This window comes from Plecotus auritus (assembly GCF_963455305.1).
Source record: "Plecotus auritus genome assembly, chromosome: 1".
Lineage (NCBI taxonomy): Eukaryota > Metazoa > Chordata > Mammalia > Chiroptera > Vespertilionidae > Plecotus > Plecotus auritus.
Genome location: NC_137770.1, coordinates 62,010,756 through 62,029,049, shown reverse-complemented (window position 1 = coordinate 62,029,049; position 18,294 = coordinate 62,010,756). Strand labels below are relative to the sequence as shown.

Sequence of the window (18,294 nt, the reverse complement as noted above, 5' to 3'; positions counted from 1 at the left end):
CTGTGTGACTCTGGGCAGGTCACTCAGCGCTCTGAATCAGTTCCCTGCCGATGCCACCCCCATGTCTGGACTACTCTAAGAGGGACCGATGAGGTGACAGATGAGACTGCCCTAACACTGAGAGGCTTTGGCAATTCTCAATGGAAATATGATGATTACGTCATTGCCCCAAATAAGTAATAAATTTATCAAACTCAAACACCAGCTTCATCCACATATATTTTTCTTGGTAGTCCAACCTTAGCTCTTGTTGAAAATTATCTCCACTCAGACACTTCTTTTTATAACAGACTCTCTAAGATCAAATGCCTGTACCGTTTAGGTGGAAATGCAGGCACATGTTTAGGTGTGGCTACACATTTTGACAGAGTCAGCAATTCTAATATAAACGTATATGAAATGTATCCTCAGGGTGCTCTGGGCAGCACACACTGTGTCTGCGCAGCCCTGCTCCTGGGAACCCGCTCCTTACCGCTGTAGGTGTAAATGAGTTTGGATTCTGCGAAGCGGATCCTGAGGTTGTGGAGCACCGCGGGCTCATGGAGGTAGCTGAGGGCCGTGAGGTCATTCTCACCCACGAGGATGTCAGGGTTCCGGAGCGGAGGCAGAGATCCCGGATCAACGGAATAATCCAGCTCCTGTGCACAAAGATAAACGTCAAGCTCTGGAAGTGAAAGATTTTGGGTGTTTCTGCTGGACCACCATCTCTGTTCTACCTCCCTCCCCTCAGAGTGACCCCCGACACTCTAAAACCAAACTTATGTAGAGCCATGAGAAACTTATCTTCATGGTTGGCTTTTAAAGCGTGGGAGCCAGGGGCTGGGGTACTGGCTGTGTCCTAGGACAAGTCATTCACCTAGGACAGGTCATTCTCTGGGCCTCTCTTCTCTCATCTGTGAAAAGACTGGCTGGACCAGATCAGGTGCCTCACCCCCAGTCCTACCACAGGGGCCCTACTCAAATGTGGTTTAGGTATTGGGTGCCATGGAAGTTTTTATCTGAAAACAGAATCCTGCTGCTAAAGATGACATGGTCACCTAAGGTCCCTTGCAGCTCTCAGGCTGCCGAATCTCTGTTGGAAGTTGACACGCTTCGTGATGAGAAGTGTCCGAAGGGGCCCATGCAGATAGTGGTCTCTCTGAGTGAGGCTACCCCTGCAGGGCTGCCTGTGCTTACCCACCTCAGCCCTGGGCTGAGGAACCCCAGGCTGGCCTCTGCCGATTGCACCTTGTGTTCCGGAGGCAGCTGCCTGAGCAGAGTGAAGGCCAGGTTAGCCTGCCTGGTGGTGTCCACACCTCAGACAACTGCGCCTTCCAGATGTCAAAGCACCAAGGGGCCTATGGCTACCTGCGCTAACTGCCTTCAATTGCCGTTCACAGCTTGGGGAAGTGACTGAACAAGGCACCCAGCAAGCTTGCTTCCCTTCCCCCTTCCCAGGCTGCCTTCCTTTCGATACCTGGTCCTGGACCAGCTCAAGGTGAGCCAGCTGCCCCTTAGCAAGTGCCCACTGTGTCAGCACTCAGCACTGGTTGTTTAATTTAATCCTCAAAGCTGCCTTCCAAGGAGGGCATGACTATCCTGAGCAACGGTGAAGGAGACAGGTTCAGAGAGGCTCAGCCCTTGTCCAAGGTCACACATGATACGGGTCTGGCTGACCCTGAAGCCTGCATCAGGACGGCCCCTATCCACCCAACAGGGGTGTGGTTTGTTGGTTGCTTGCTCTGTTCTGCGAAAGGAGAGCAGCTCCGGACAATCCAGGACAACTGGATGTGAGTCCTCAGAGCAGCGGCCTGTTCTATGGTCAGTGTCATTATGTTTGCAGAACATTCTTCATCTACACACTTTTGAGAATAAAAGAAAAATGCTGCTCATACATAATTTTTACATTCCCTGAGTTTTCTGTTTTAAATTAACAGCCTCCTTTTCCAGTTCAGCCAGTGTGTGTGTGTGTGTGTGTGTGTGTGTGTGTGTGTGTGTAAGAAACAGAGGGATAGAGGGAAAGACAAACAGAAGGGACAGCCTCGGGGGAGGAGGGGGAGAAAATGTGAAGGACATCAGCTTGGCAGTTGGGGAAGAATTGCCATTCTCCTACACAAAGTAGGCTCTGTCCTTCATGGTACAGACAAAGAGTCAAGTTACAGAGCAGCCTGGCAGCCTCCATCTCACCTGCCTCTCCCTCCTCCTCCCGGCAGCTGGCTCAGAGCCAGGAATGTCGCCACCTGAGGCCCTGCTGATATTACTAAGGCAGCCAGCCGCCACTGCATCTGCTGTCTGAGATTTTTCTCCCAGAGCCATCTGATCCCTAATTAGAAGCTTGGCTGTGCACAGGAGGTTTTCCACAAATGCTGCGAGCAGTTTTGGATGGGAAGGGAGCGGCTAATGGAGGCACAGCATCCTCTCACTACGTCTCTTGCATCTGCACACGCACACCTAGATCATCTCCTTTGATCTGCAGCAACCCTCCCTGTGCTGTGGTGCCGTTAACCCATTTCACATATGAAGCAATCACGGGGCTCACGGTCACAGACTAGCGAGTAGCTGTGGCAGGATTTAAATCCAGATATTGATTCTAGAGGATGTGCCCTTCACATCTATGTTCATCTTCCTTCAGTATCTCAGGAAGTGACTCCCAAATCCAGGATACTCTGATTGGAAATAGTGTGTCCTGTCTCTACAGAGGCCATTTGCATGCTTCGAAAATGCCAGCGTTTTATGGTAATATTCAGATGATCTTCCCCAGACCAACTCTGGCATCCAGATGGGTCAGGAATCCTCTGTCCGGCTCTGTATCCTCATACTTGATTCTAAAAAGGTGAAGAAATCACCTTAGCTATGGACCCAGTGGGATGTCATCAGCACTGGGGAGGAATAGGACGACGCACGATGGATAACTAAAGCAAAGGCAAACGTGCGGAAGCTGGTCATACCCAGCCTCGGGAGGAAGTCCTCGCCAACATGCTCCACCACAGGCACTGCTCAGCCCCGTCTCTCCCTCGCCACACCAACACGGACGGAGGCCCCGATGTCACACAAAGCTGGACATTCCTGTCCACCTGTCCCACCTCCTGTCACTTTCCTAATCGCCCCATCATGCTCCCTGTGGAGGTCCCAATTCTTCATGTTTTTATCCACCTGTGGTCGGACTCGCTCTCCCTCTGCTCTCCTCTCACACCTCCCACTCCCGTCTTATTTTCTATCTCCCCGCTCTGTTTCTCTTCCTCTTCCCATCACCCGAGGATATTTTTCCATTAATTTTTAGAGAGTGGGGAGATGAGAGGGGAGAGAGAAATTGAAGTAAGAGAGACCCATGGATTAGTTGCCTCCTGCACTTGCCTTGCCCAGGGCCAGGGATCAAGTCTGCAACCGAGGTACATGCCCTTGACAGAAATTGAACCTGGGACCCTTCAGGCCATGGGCCGATGCTCTATCCACTAAGCCAAACCAGCTAGGGCTCTCTTCCCATCTTGATGTTGTTTTTTGCCAGTTTATGCTTCGGGCTCAAACGATTCCCTCCAAGTTTCTTGTCTTTGCCCAGTCTCTGAGCTAAGACCTAGGAAAACAAAATGGCTAATCGCCCTTCAGCCTTTTCTGAACAGTGCGGACTCCCTGGAAATGCAGCAGAGGGCACAGGCCTGCCTGCCCCACCTCGGTGCCCTGCCTGCCCCACCTCGGTGCCCTGCCTGCCCCACCTCGATGCCCTGCCTGCCCCACCTTGGTGCCCTGCCTGCCCCACCTCGGTGCCCTGCCTTGGTGCCCTGCCTGCCCCACCTCGGTGCAAGAGAGGCCCAGCTGAGGCAGGGCACTTTTGGCCTTCAGTTGGGCAGCCTGGGGTGGGGGTAGGGGGGTGGGGAGAGAAGGGAGAGTGGTACACACACAAGTGCATCCACAGCACCACCTGGCCATTTTGGGTGCCCCCTTATGGGCCCTCCCCTGGCTGCTCCCACAGGGACCATCTGCCCCCCCCAACCCCCCCCCACCGCCACCACCGACACACACATACCCCGGTTACCCCTTCATATGTCACGGCAGCCACAGCCAGCGAGGACCTACCGTTCCATCCTCCAGCAGGAGTCGCAGGACTTTGTCACCAACTCTGTAGTCCTTTGCTATTTCTGCAGATTTCCAAACGTCTTCAGGATCTGGAATCCAAACCCTGTTGTACTGACCAGCACAATGAGACAGGCTTAATTCCAGCACTTTGACAATAAGACACAGATCCCCTGGTGATTAGACTCAGAAGGTTTGTTTCTGTTCCTTCATTAGGAACACTTGCACCTAATTTTTGCTTAGGAGGTAAGCTTTAGTGTATCTGCCATGCATCAGGCCTGGCTGCTTCATTTTCTAGACAACGGGATTCCCAAAGCCTCCTACATCCACCTGGAAAGCTGAACCCCTGGGAGTGACAAGAAGTCCCTAAATGCCCCTAAAGGGAAGACCTGAGCGCTGCCTGCAAGTGTTGGAGCAGAGATTGGGTTCACTACTGATGGACCATGGGGATCTGGGCCAGACGCTTAACTTCTCGTGGCTCATTTTTCGCATCCATAAATGGGTACAACCAGGCCCACCTCACAGATTTGCTGGGAGGTTAAATTAGACACTGTACTGGAAAGCACTTTGCAAAGTGCTGTAGAGGTAATGTCACAGCAGCATGATCCCCATCTTACCACCCAGGCCAGTAGCCCAGGGCTCCCACTGTGGGAAATGCAAGTCCAGATGGAGCTGCCGAGCTCAGTTCCCAACCAGCCATCGGTACACCCAGTGCTGATGTGCAAGGCTTCAGGCAGAACCACACTGCTGTGTACTGAACTGTGTCCCCTCCAAAATTCATGTTAAAGGCCTAATTTCCAACGTGACTGGAGACAGGGTCGTTCGGAGGTAATTAAGGTTAAATGAAGTCATAAGGCCCTGATCTTTAGGATTAGTGTCCTTATAAGAAGAGGCCCCAGAGAGCTCGCACACATACAATCTCTCTTCACCTGATGCGCTGCCGATAGGCCATGTGAGGAAACAGTGAGAAGGCAGCTGTCTCCACCCAGGGGGAGAAGTCCTCGCCAGACACCAATCCTGCCAAACCCTGCTATAGAACTTCCCAGCTTCCAGAACTGTGAGAAATAAGTGTCTGTTGTTTAGCACCCAGGCTGTGGTATAGTCTTACGTCAACCCAAGCCGATGAATACACACGCCTAATAATTCACATATTAGGAAGAGGGTGGTCTTACACTCCAAAATTTACCAGTCATACCTGAATGTTGTTCGAGATAAAGACGAGGTGCCCAGTCTGTGTAGTTGAGTGGATGAGTATCGACCCAAGAACCAGCAGGTCATGGTTCGATTCCGGGTCAGGTCATGTGCCCGGGTTGCAAGCTCAATCCCCAGTAGGGGGCATGCAGGGGCAGCCGATCAATGATTCTCATCATTGATGTTTCCCTTTCTCCCTTTCCCTCTCCCACTCCCTCTCCCTCTCCCTCTTTCTTCCTGTCTCTGAAATCAATAACAACATATATTTTTTTCAAAAATCTTTAATGTTGAAAGTATTACATATGTCCCCCTTGTTCCCACATTGACCACTTTTAGCCTGCCTCTGCCCCTCTCCCCAGGCCTTCACCACCCTATTGTCTGTGTCCATGTGTCATGAATATATGCATGCATATAAGTTCTTTGGTTTATCACTTCTCACCTACCCACCCTCCCCTCCTTCCTTACGCATTCTGTTCTTTGCTTCTATGTTTCTGGATCTATTTTGTTCATTAGATTCCACATATGAGTGAGATCATGTGATACTTGTCTTCCTCTGACTGGCTTATTTCGCTTAGCATAATACTCTCTAGGTCCCTCTATGCTGTCTCAAAAGGCAAGAAATCCTTCTAATAACAATATATATTTTTTTAGAAAAATAAACGTAAGATGACTGCCAAGTGCTTACACTGCAGCTGCCATCCTAGGGTCCATGATTCGCTCCTCTCTCTCCTCCAGGCATGCTGTCTACATCATGCCCTTCCCCCAGACCCCACATCTAAGTCTCCTGTAGCAGTCTGTAAATTCATTCCTCTGCCCATCCATTCATCCATTCACCAATTCAATAAACACTTGCTAAACATCTATGATGCCTATGTCTGGCACAGTGCTGGGTTACCAAAAAGGAAAGGCATCTTCTCATAGTCACCATGGTCTTCCTACTAACCAGCCAATCACTGGCCTGTGCATATGTGCATACTTTCATCTCTCAGATCAAGTACCAGCAGTTTCTATCAGTAGGGCACCCCTCCAGGATACCCTATTGTCTTGGGACATAAGCAGGCCAACAGGGACAAGAACTGGAAAGCACCCCCGTGAAGACATTAAGCAGCACCTAGGAAAGAAAGCTGTTGACTCTAAAGGCGCAGTAGCCCAGGATCCCAGATCTGGATGAAGCCCGAGAGGCCGGCAGTGTCTGACCCTCACTGCCCACAGAACACTGGCCTCCAAGTTTCCCAGGAGCAGAGCGAAGATGAGCTCCACAGTTTTCATAATAGCTCCAAACTGGAAACAGGCTAAATGTCCATTAATGTGAGAATACATTTTAAAAAGAGAAAGACATACAACTGTGGCATACTCACACAATGGAATCCTACTAACCAATAAAAAGTCAACTACTGACACAAGCAAGAACTTGAATGAATCTTTGAAGCACTAGCTTTACACAAGCGAATACATTCTGTAAAGGTCCCTTTACATGAAGTGCTAGAACAGGTAAAACTAACATACAGTGGGTAAAATCCAAGCAGTATTGCCTCTAGGCCGGGTAGATAGAGCCTAGGAGTGACTGGGAAGGTGCCTGAAGGAATGTTCTGGGGTGATGGCTACATTCTATGTCTTGATGGGGTTTGGGTTACACAGGCGCAAAGCACTTTTCAAACTTTAGAGAACATAGATTTAAGATTTGTGCATTTCGTTGTCTGGAAATTTTACACACATAACAAATAGGAACTCTTAACAATATGCATACTAAAGTATTTAGGAGGACGGGTATTGACATATACAATTTACTCTAAAATGCTTCCAAATATAAGATGGGTTGAGGGCTGTACAGAAGGATAGAAAGATGGATAGATATGTGATACAACAAATATGGTGAAATGTTCATGCTCAAATCTAGGTGGTGGGACAGATTCTCACTGTAGAGTTCTTTCAACTTTACGCTTAAATTTTTCATAACAAGATGTTGGAGGAAATAAAAAATAAGTATAAAACACAGTTCAGGGTTTCAGTACTAGACTTGGGCAAAGTTGGCTGAGGAGCATAGCTATTAATCTACTAGTTAACATAAATTGCTTCACTTAATAAAAATATATATATTTAAAATTGGTTGGACATCAATCATGACTCCTTAAGTTATTTGGGTTGCTTTAATTATTGACAGCTAGTTAAGAGCAGAAGCTTGCTGAAATGTAGCATGGGAGGGTAAGACCTGAGAGAGGGAGAAAGAGAGAGAGGAAGCATGACTTGGCAGGCAATGACACATACTCAGATATACCCACCCCCCCTGCAAATAGGTGGACAGAAGCCTAATAAACACACACAGACACACACCTCTCAGACACAGACGCCCACACTCTATGCATCCTTGTTGCCAGGGGCTACCATTTTCTACCTCAGGTCTGCTACTGAAAGTATTTCTTACTAACTCATAAAGTTGAAATCATTAACAGAATATCCCAATTTATCACGAATTGGCCACGGTAGGATTTTAGAGCTGAAAGGGCTCATGAAGGTTGTCTACTCCACGTGTTCTTCACACAGCCGCAGAAAGCTGACTTCAGTGAAATGGGGAAAGAGGTGAAAATGGAGGTGTCCAGGTGGGAGCCCAGAGGGGGCTGCGGCTAAGGTCTGTCAAGTCCTCCACTGAAGCCTGGGGTCTGAGAAGTAATGTTCAAATCCCTCAGCCAATCTAAGCTTTTTGTTTTCCTGATCCCTAAACTGGAGCCCAGAGAGGTCAGTAACCCACCAGATACCACACAGAGAGTCTCAAAGGTGCGGACTCCAGGGGAGCCAGGGCCAGGACTCCTACTTGAACTACTTGTTAACTACACGACTCTGGCCCTGAAAATAATTCTGATCTCTCCTGAGCATGTGGGGGTCTGCGGTGCGGACACATTCCTGGGACCAGGTGCAACCACCTGCTGAGGGCGCACAGATTCTCCCAGCACTTGCCTTACATTTGTTTCATTGGTTTATTTCAGCTCAAAGTAGTGTTACATGGTAGTCACTATTAGGACGTGTCTGCTTCTCTTCTGGTGTGAACACAGTGGCCTCCTTGGCCCCCTGAGTTCCCGGACCCCCCACCCCCTACTGGGCCCGGTGCCTCTACTGACAACGCTGCTAGTCATTTAGGCTGAAACCCAGCCTGGTAAGTAAACACACCAAAGTTTACCTAGTTCCACATAAGTTACACCCATTCGGTCCCTCCCTTCTTCCTCTCATTCCTTTACCCACAAGGCAACACTTCAAACCCGAGGAAGAGCTAACTTTACAGCATTTAGACAAACAAACGCAGCTCCTGCAAACAATGTGACTAGCTCTCATGTGATCTCCCCAGTGTGGTTCCTTTTCCTGGAGCAGGAGCCACCCAACTCAGGCCACCCTCTGGGGCAGGCCCATCTCCCACACCTTTCCTGGGAATCCTCCCCCAGGCCGGGAGATCGTGGTGTCCATAAGCCATGGGAGGTGCGGGAATGAGGCAAAGGCATTGACCCTTAGGAAGTGATATGTTCCCAGGAACGTGTCCAATCCGCATACCCCACATGCTCACGTGAGAGAGAGCAGCATCTTCTCTGGTTGCACCCCCCCCCCCCACCGCCCCGCGCCCCTCTCCCCGGCCATTTGAGGGGGTCTGCTGGCATCTGCAGACCTCACAGGGATCACGGAATGTCACCGGTTTCCTCCCTAGCCGCCTTCTAGCCTGGAAGGGACTCTACACATTCTGGGTCAGCCAGGCCAGAGTGGTAACACAGTGCTCCCTCTCTCCCTCCTCCTCTTCCCTTGTTCCCCAGGGCCCTTCTTAGGCCTCCTCTCATGTCTCCCAAGTCCTTCCTGGTCTCTTCTCACAACACGGTTTCCAAGATTGTGTACCACTGAGTCCTCCAGCCCAGCTCTCCCCATGGGTCTAGACCACAATTCCAATTGCCTTCTAGACATCAACCCCCAAATGTCCTCAAACACAAATCCCAAGCTAAAGTGATCATTATGCCTATCTTAACCAACTTTCCTCCTTGGGTCACCCTCTTGCGAATCCGCCCTCTGTCCGCTTCCCATCTAAACCACCAGCAGTTCATAGAGCACCCTGAACACTTTGAGTCCTTCCACCCCCGGGCCACCCTCCTCTCCCCATCACTGAGCAACTGCTTTGAGCAGTCAAATCAGCTCAAAATCCCCTTCTCTGTGGCACTTTCCCTGGCACCCTCACCCCAGGCAGAGTTGAATGCTTCCTCTACCCTTGCCAGGTTTCCGGCTCACTTCCATCTCCCCCACTGACATTTGAACTTAAAGAGCCTTGTCTTTTTGCCCTGGAACCCACTACAATGATTTGCCCCTAGCTAGCACTAGATGTTCAATGAACATCTTTGAACAAAAATTTGAATTTGCAGAAGTTCAGTTGCATCCATGAAAGACTAGGTGGTAGTTTAGTCTTTATGTCCCCCCTTTTTTTTACTCCTTTGAACCACCCATATACAATACAACAGCTAAATCTAGTTTTCCAGAGTTGTTGATGATATATAGAAATCTAAAAGCTGCTTAGAAGAGCCAAAAGGAAAGTCATTAAACTGAATTTTGACCTTAGTTTAGCCACGGACCCCAGACTGCTAGTCAAGACACTTCAAAATAAAAGTGCTGCAGGAAAAATAAAAAAAGACACTTCACATCTGAATTTAAGCAACACTTCAATGAAGATGTCTGTGAGTTCCTCATGCACAAGTGAAAGAAACAAACAGCTGAAGGATAATAGAATTTGTGAATCTGTGACTAAAACCAGTCATAACCTGAGTTCTGAGGAATGAGTGAGAATACTTTAAGGAAGGTCTTTAGAGGTGCCAGAGAGTTCTGGTGCCTCATCTCCACTCATCACTTTCACCAACATCTCAGATGAAAAACACAACACGTGTGCATCAAATACCAGATGAAATGTTATTAGCCAAGGATGGTCAGGACTGCTAAAGGTTTTGACAATCTACGGAACATTAAACAACAAGTTGGAAAATTTAATAGGGATACATGTAAAATCCAGTATACAGGTACCCCAAATCAACAGTATTATAATAACACCAATATTAAAAAACTTTTATTAAGCATTGTGTGTCAGGTATTTTGCTAAGGATTTTACACAGATGATTTAATCCTTACAATGACTGGTAAAACCTAAGTCCATTTTATGAATGTGGAAATCCAGGAGGTTAAGTAACTTGTATGGTGTCACCCAGTTAGCAAGGGGCAGAACCAGACTCAACCTCAGCCACCACCTACAGGAGCAGCTCTCCTTGAAACAAACGGAATGGGGACCTAATGCTGGCCTGCACTGAGGGCAGTCACAGGAGGTTGCACCCCACAGTCCCATGGCACTCATGGCTCAGCAGACCAGCTCTAGAAAATAGCCCACTAAGATAAGATAGATATCAGGTATTGAAACTCACCCAGAGGGAGGTGGCCTTGATGCTGAGGGTCTGGAATGATGCTGTAAGAGAAAAGGCTGGTGATACAGTCACCCTCCCCAACCTCTCAGCCCCGTCCACGTCGCATTCGCAGCAGCTGTCAAGCCTCTGGGCTTCCTTCCTTCTAAATATCTCCATGTCTTCAACTCCTGCGGCCACAGCCTCAGGTCCCCGCCTCCTTTTGAGGCTATCCCATGCCTGGTGCCTGTCTTTTAGCTTCAGACCCCAGTCCTCCACTTCCCTCTCTTCAGCCTGTGTGACCATGCTCAGGCGTCCCCTTTCGCCCTCACAGTTCTACTGAAAGAGAAGCAATGCCAAGGACCTCCTAGTGGCTAAACCTAATGACGCTTCCTCGGCCTTCATTCTCCCTGACTTTTTGGCAGCTATAAAACTGACTGCCCAGTCTTCAGTTACTGACACTCGGACTTCCTCCTTGGTTTGAAAGGAAGAAGGCCATATACAAACATATATATTACATGTTTATGATCACACAGCATATATAATTTCTGTGCCCTCGTTTTTTATGTAACACAAGCATTTTCCCCCATTTTGCTAAGAATTCTTCTTTAGGTAGCACTTTAAATGGTTTCACACTACTCTATCCTGTGGGTCTTCTATGACCCACCAAATTCTACCCCTTTTGCTGGACATTGGGTTTGTTTCCATTTGTTATTAGAATAAATAATGTGATAAACAACCCGGTGTAAAGGGAGGCAGCTATGAAGTGGATGGACTTCCCACCAGTCCTCTGTGTGGGAGGAAGGTTAGATCTCTTAAAGAGGAGGAAGATGATAAGGCTGTAAAACCAAGGGGATGGTAGTGGGAGGTGTTAAGAATTTAGGCTTTTAATCCTGGCTCCATCCTGGGTCATTTGTAAGACTGGGTATTGGTTATTCAGATTAAGTGAAAGAAGGCACATAAAGTTCTGAGGATGGTATCTGCCACATAAAAAGTACTCAGTGACTGAGATAAAAGTAACCATCATCAACATCATCATTTTCATGCCCGTAGCTTTTTCTGAGAGCAGAAAAATTCATTCACTCATGCATGCACATATCAAACACATATCGAGTGCCCAGTGTTCCATGTTCTCTAGAAACTCTTGGTCAACAGGGGAGACAGAGAGCTAATGAGCTGTTAACAGTCACATTAAAGGTGCCCGTTGGAGGGCAAAGATTTCTCAGAAGAGGCCCTGCTCAAATGGAATCTGGAAGGTGCAGGCAGGGGTGAGCAAAGGAGAGACAGATAAACATTTCAAGCAGGGGGAGCCCAGTTGCCCAGGCAGAGGAATGCACTGAGAGGCAGCAAGAAGTCGGTGCAGCCAGCAAAAGAAATCATCAACAAAACAACAAGAAAGACCACTGCATGGGAGAACATATTTGCCAATATTATCTCTGCTAAGGGTTTAATCTCCAACATTTACAGGGAACTCATACAACTTAACAAAATGAAGATAAAAAACCCAATCAAAAAAATGGGCAACGGACCTAAATAGATACTTTTCGAAAGAAGACATAGGAAGGCCAAGAGATATATGAAAACATGCTCAAAGTCACTAATCATCGGAGAGATGCAAATCAAAACGACAATGAGGTACCATCTCAACACCTGTCAAAATAGCTATCATCAACAAATCAACAAATGACAAGTGCTGGCGAGGATGCGGAGAAAAAGGAACCCTCGTGCACTGCTGGTGGGAATGCAGACTGGTGCAGCCACTGTGGAAAACAGTATGGAGTTTCCTCAAAAAACTAAAAATGGAACTCCCATTTGATTCAGTGATTCCACTTCTAGGAATATATCCCAAGAAACTAGAAACACCAATCAGAAAGGATATATGCACCCCTATGTTCATAGCAGCAAAATTTACAATAGCTAAGATTTGGAAACAGCCTAAGTGCCCATCAGCAGATGAGTGGATTAGAAAACTATGGTACATCTACACAATGGAATACTATGCTGCTTTAAAAAACAAGGAGTTCTTACCATTTGCAGCAGCATGGATGGAACTGGAAAGCATTATGCTAAGCGAAATAAGCCAGTCAGTGAAAGAGAAATACCACATGATTTCACCCATTTATGGATAGTAAAGAACATTATAACCTGGTAAACAAAAATATTGATACAGAGGCAGAGAAGCATCAAACAGACTGTCAAATTACAGCGGGAAGGCTGGGGAGTGGGGAGGGAGATAAGAGATCAACAGAAGGACTTGTATGCATGCATATAAGCATAACCAATGGATGCAAGACACTGGGGGGTGAGGGCATGTATGGGAGTGGGGTGGCGGGGGGGCAAAGGAGGGATATGGACACATGTAATAACTTAATCCAGTGGTTGGCAAACTCATTAATCAACAGAGCGGCAAATCGCGGGCTGCAGTTTGCCGACTGCTGCCTTAATCAATAAAAAAATTAAAAAAGAAGTCAGTGCAGCATGTGCCAAGGCAGGAGCTGGTGGGCAGGGGGCTGGGAGGTGAGGCGGAGCGGCGGGACCTCATGGCCAGTTAGCGAGTCTGAAAGTGACAGAGCCCCTAGAGGGCCTCAAGAAGAGAATAACCAGACTGGTTTTGCCCAGCGTGGAACTGTTGGGTAAATGCTCTGGATATTTCTAAGGCATGTCGCCAAACTGCACTGGAAAAGAGATGGGCCGTTGTATACTTTTCCCGAAGCAACTGCTGCTCTCACCACTTCCTCCCAGGAGTCCCTGTTTCTCGGAACCTCTCTTCCTTGGTTCCGGATGCCCGCTCTCCTGTCTCCTCCTCCCTGCCCTGGCTCTAGCCCAGGCCCCTCCGCTTCCCCTCCCTGCCTGATCAGATGCATTTCCCAGGGCCCTGTCTTGGCCCTCTTCTCTCCCTTGGCGAGGCCCTCACTGCCTGGGCCTCAGCTCCACCTCTGGGCACAAGACTCCTGGCCCATCCTCTGGATTCTACACAAACCTGCAACTACCTGGGAGCCCTCACCACCTCACGACTTTCCTAAGAAACATCCCCACCTCCTGCTGTCCCTAGTTGTGTCAATGGTGTGCCCCCACTCTCAATCATCCAGACGCTAACCTCCATGTCATCCTTGCTTGTCCCTCTCCCGCACACACCCCAGTCCAGTCTCTCCTCTCACCTATCTCCACATGCTCTCCAGACTCTGCCTCATCCTCCATTTCCAATACTGCAGCCCTAAGTCTTTCCCGGGCAGTCAAGATGACCTGACAAATCAGCAATGTGACTCTGGCCTCTCTCCCATGGGCACAGAGTCCCACAGGCCCTGCTGGCACACTCAACCTCCTAAAACACTGCCCTTGATCCTGTTCCCTCTCCCCTCTTAAAACCTTCACCAGAGTGTAAGGCCCTGGCCTACCTCTGGCTGCCATGACCCTCCCCTTCTCGGCTCTGTTGCCCAGCATGCTCCTCCCTGCCTTCTATGCCTTAGCAGGCTGGGTTACTTGTCATTTCTCATTTCTCACTCATCAGAAAACTCCTTGAGAGGTAGGACTATCACTTAAAAACACACACAACACTTTCTAACCTTCCCCAAGCATAAAGTTTTATATACAGAAAGTGCCCAATAAATATTTTATGGGAGAGAGTATGCCTGTCTTCAAGACCTATGCAGGAAGAGATTAGACAGAGGCCAGGCAGGTAACTGTGTAAAGGGGGTGACTGGGGCAGCCAAGCGATCATGGGGTCGATGTGGCTGCCACACAGGGAGCCCTGAATGGACAGCCCACCCGCCACCCTACTGCAGGGTCACTATTTGCCGGGGTGCAGAAATGAGTTTCAGGTTGTTTTAAAACATTGTGTGGCTAAGATGGTGTGTGGGTTAAATGTGGCTAAGGGACTCCAGCCACAAACATTTGATTTAGGCCAATCCTGTGGGCTGACATTCTAGGACAATTGGCTAGATCTTTAGACTCAGGAAGGTGGATCAGGGGTGGGGTGGGGGGTACGGGGGGAGTAGTAGGGAAGCAAGGGAGAGGGTTTAGATTTCATCTAAGAAAGAAATCTTTGATTTTACTTATATGTGGAATCTAAAGAACAATGTAAATGAACAAACAAAACAGAAACAGACTCATGGATACAGACAACAGACTGATGGTTGCTAGAGGGGAGGGTGGTTGGGCGACTGGGTGAAAAGGTGAAGAGATTGAGAAGTACAGATCGGTAGTTAGAGAATAGTCGTGGGGATGTAAAGTACAGCATAGGGAATGTAGTCAATAATATTGTAATAACTATGTATGGTGCCAGGCGGGTACTGGAAATACTGGGGGAAACCCTTTGTAAAGTATATGAATGTCTAACCACTATGCTATACACCTGAAAGTAATACAAAATATTATTGAATGTAAACTATAATGAAGTGTATGCTGCCCTAGCTGGGTAGCTCAGTTGGTTAGAGTGTCATCCCAATATGCCAAGGTTGTGGGTTCGATCCCTGGTCAGGGCACATATAAGAATCAACCACTGAATGCATAAATAACCCCTCCCTCCTTCTCTACCTCCTTTCCTCCCTGTCTCTCTCTCTAAAATCAGTAAATAAATTTTAAAAATGAAGTGTGTGCTGATATGGAAAAGAATAGTAAAGAATATATATTACCATTTTCCTTCTCTGAAAATGTACACAATATACTTTGTAGGTTTTTTTAAAATATATTTTTATTAATTTCAGAGAGGAAGGGAGAGGGAGAGAGAGATGGAAACATCAACGATGAGAATCATTGACTGGCTGCCTCCTGCATGCCCCCCACTGGGGATCGAGCCCGCAACAGTTGCATATGCCCTTGACCTGAATCGAACCCAGGACCCTTCAGTTCTCAGGCCAACGTTCTATCCACTGAGCCAAACCAGCTAGGGCTACTTTGTAGGTTTTTTTCCTTGTGAGAGGAATAGGGTAGTGAGAGGAATATGGGAAAAGAAAAATTGAGTATATTTTTAAAAAAAGAAATATTTAACGAAGTAAGCTCTCTAAAGCCTAAACAGGCAGCTACACAAACGGGGAGCATCCATCTCTGAAACTGACACCATGGGGGCTGACTGCCCACCTGGAAGGAAGGTGGCAGCCTAGGGACACGTGTGCCTACTTGGACACAAAGTGGGGAGGGGCAGCCATCAAGGTTCCTCTGGCTCTGGGATTCTCAGATTCTCTATCCATTCAAGCTCATCTCTAGAAAACTCTTCCAATATCCGTTTTCCTACACTGTGCCTGGTCCGAGTTAGCATTTCATATATGGGTGGACAAATGTAGGTTTACAGTTGTAATACATATAAATAATACAATAATTAATAAATAATCTATCTATATAAAAGCCCAGCAACCAGACAGTGGAACGACCAGAATGACTGGAATGACTAGTGGCTATGACGCACACTGCGGCAGCCAACAAGCCTGATCCGGGCCCTGATCAGGCACCCTCCCTCCCCCAGGCCGGCCCGGCCCCCAATCAGCCCCCAACACCCCGATCGGGGGCGAGGCTGGCCCGCCAACTGCCCGCAGACCCTCCTCCCCACAAGCCCAGCCTGATGGGCCCCCATCGGGGTGGGCCAGCCGGACCCCACCTGTGCACAATTTCATGCACCGGGCCTCTAGTCTAAGAATAAACTCGGTGTTTCGTGTACTCACAACTGTAAACCTACATATATTTATGAGGCACTTGATGATAGGGAGTGAAGGATTGTTACTTAAAATGGGTTAACAGTTTTCTCTGTCCTCCAAAGTATCTTCCAAGAATGGTTTTGTTTAAGAACTTTTTTTTTTTTTTTACCTCCAGTAAATTGAAGACCAAAGAAGCACTGTTGGATATCTGATGGCTCATATTCTCATTGGTAAAACTAACCTAGAACAGAGGCAATTCAAACACTGTCCATTTAGAACACTAGTTAATGGAAACACATGCATTAGAGGGGAAAAGGTCAGTTACTAATTAAACAAGGTAGAAGAAAAAGATTGCTTAGGCTATTGAAATATTTACTTACAACTATTGTTTCCATCTATAGCAAAAGTGTCTTTAAATATAAAGATGGGGCATGTGTCAGGAGAAATGAATGGGCTCATCAATTTGAATCCTGGGGATGAGGGTATAGGAGGACCTGGCTTTATGGCGATTGAAGTGGATTTTTTTCAAAAGGACCAGCACTTTCACACTTTTTATCCCAATTATTAACCAAGGTCATCTCAGAAAGTTCTGGACACCGCGTGGGAATGCCATCCTTCCCACCTAAAGTGTGGAGCCCTCGGCCCCCATGAAGATGAGGTTTCCGAGGAATGCTCTAGTGATTCCTGCAGTCAGGGGTGTATATGGAAGGTGGTTTACAAACTGCAAGCACCACATCAGTTAGGTGAGGAGCCTGTGACTGCACGTCGTCGGGAGCCCTGGGTTCCTCCTGGAAGCCCCCAACTTGTAGGGTGAGGCCTGGGCCACCCGTCTAGGCAGCTGCAGCTCTGGCCTCAGATGAACTTAAACACACGCGCAGGCCTTTGGAAGACCCAGTAATTCTAGAAAGCAGCCCCAAAGCCGCGCTCCTAAACTTCTGAGCCCAGTGGTTCAAGAGGCTCCCACGAGGGCCGGGAAGATGATGGATGCGATTATTCTCCCACGTCTGAGATTTCTGCGTGCTCGCGGGCAACAGATGCCACCTGTGGCTCGGGAAGAGCGACGCGGAGACGGGCCTGACGCGCGACCCCTGGAAGCTCAGGCCCCCGTGACACTCGGTCTTCCCGTCCCGAGGGACCCAGGCTTCAGGGGCGCCTTTCCCACGGACAGGGACCCGGGTCCCCGTGGGGGCGAGGTTCCCCGCGCCCTCATTCCCGGGCTCTCCGCGGCCGCTCCGGGCAACCGGCGCGCCAGGTGCACAGGAGTGGCCGGGGCACAGGTGCAGTCAGCACTAGCGCCGCCGCTTCCTTCCCGGCCCTCCGCCCCTGCCTACCTGCGTGTACAGCGCGGCCACCGCCATGAGCGAAGGAGCCTGGGCAGCTCGAGGCTGCGACGGGCGACGCGCGGGGCTGGGCCAGCGGCTCTGAGGCCCCGGGAGGTGGCCGTGCGGGGCGCCGCGTCAGCAGCGCTGGGCCGTCCTGCGGGAGAAGTTTCCTGCGGATCCACAAACTTTCCCGAGGGCAGCGGCCCGGGGGAGGGAGGCGCGGATTGGTCCCTCCGGCCCGACTCCTCGCCGCGATTGGCCGGGGCGGGGGCGGGGCAGGGCGCGACCCTCCTCCCGGGGAGCGTCTGCGGTGAAGGGGGTCCACCCGCGGGGCCGAGCGCTCCTCCAAGAACTAGGCGGAGCGCGAGGCGCTGACCCGCCCGCAGGAAACAGGTGTGTCCGAGGTTGTCCCGGCCCAGGTTTCAGCTCTTTTAAGTCGCTGCGTGTTTACTGTCAAGAGCAGAAGGATATGACCATTTCCATAGAAAACCCAAGAGAATCAACAAACTTGTGAGAGTTCAGCCAGGTGACCATATTAAAAATAAAATATAAAAATGAGTAACTTTTCTTTATAACCACAATAACCATTTAGAAAATACGGAGAAAGTAAAATAGGAAAATAAGATATTTATAATATCAACGAAAATACGAAGTGTCCAGAAATTACACTAACAAAAACGCACTTGGCCTTTGTGGAGAAAATGT

At 48.8% G+C, this 18,294-nt stretch overlaps 1 protein-coding gene across 1 annotated transcript in view; it reads right to left on the bottom strand.

The window, feature by feature from the left end:
• MYO5C (myosin VC) overlaps positions 1-17,625 on the bottom strand; it is a gene marked incomplete at both ends in the record, with an annotated part of 96,539 nt that extends 78,914 nt beyond the window's left edge. The window contains 4 exons of the mRNA XM_080642187.1: positions 473-638; positions 4,051-4,161; positions 16,437-16,508; positions 17,599-17,625. Of these exons, the coding sequence (XP_080498313.1) occupies positions 473-638; positions 4,051-4,161; positions 16,437-16,508; positions 17,599-17,625 (376 nt within the window). The remainder of the gene's footprint in view (positions 1-472; positions 639-4,050; positions 4,162-16,436; positions 16,509-17,598) is intronic.
• Between the last annotated feature and the right edge of the window lie 669 nt (positions 17,626-18,294).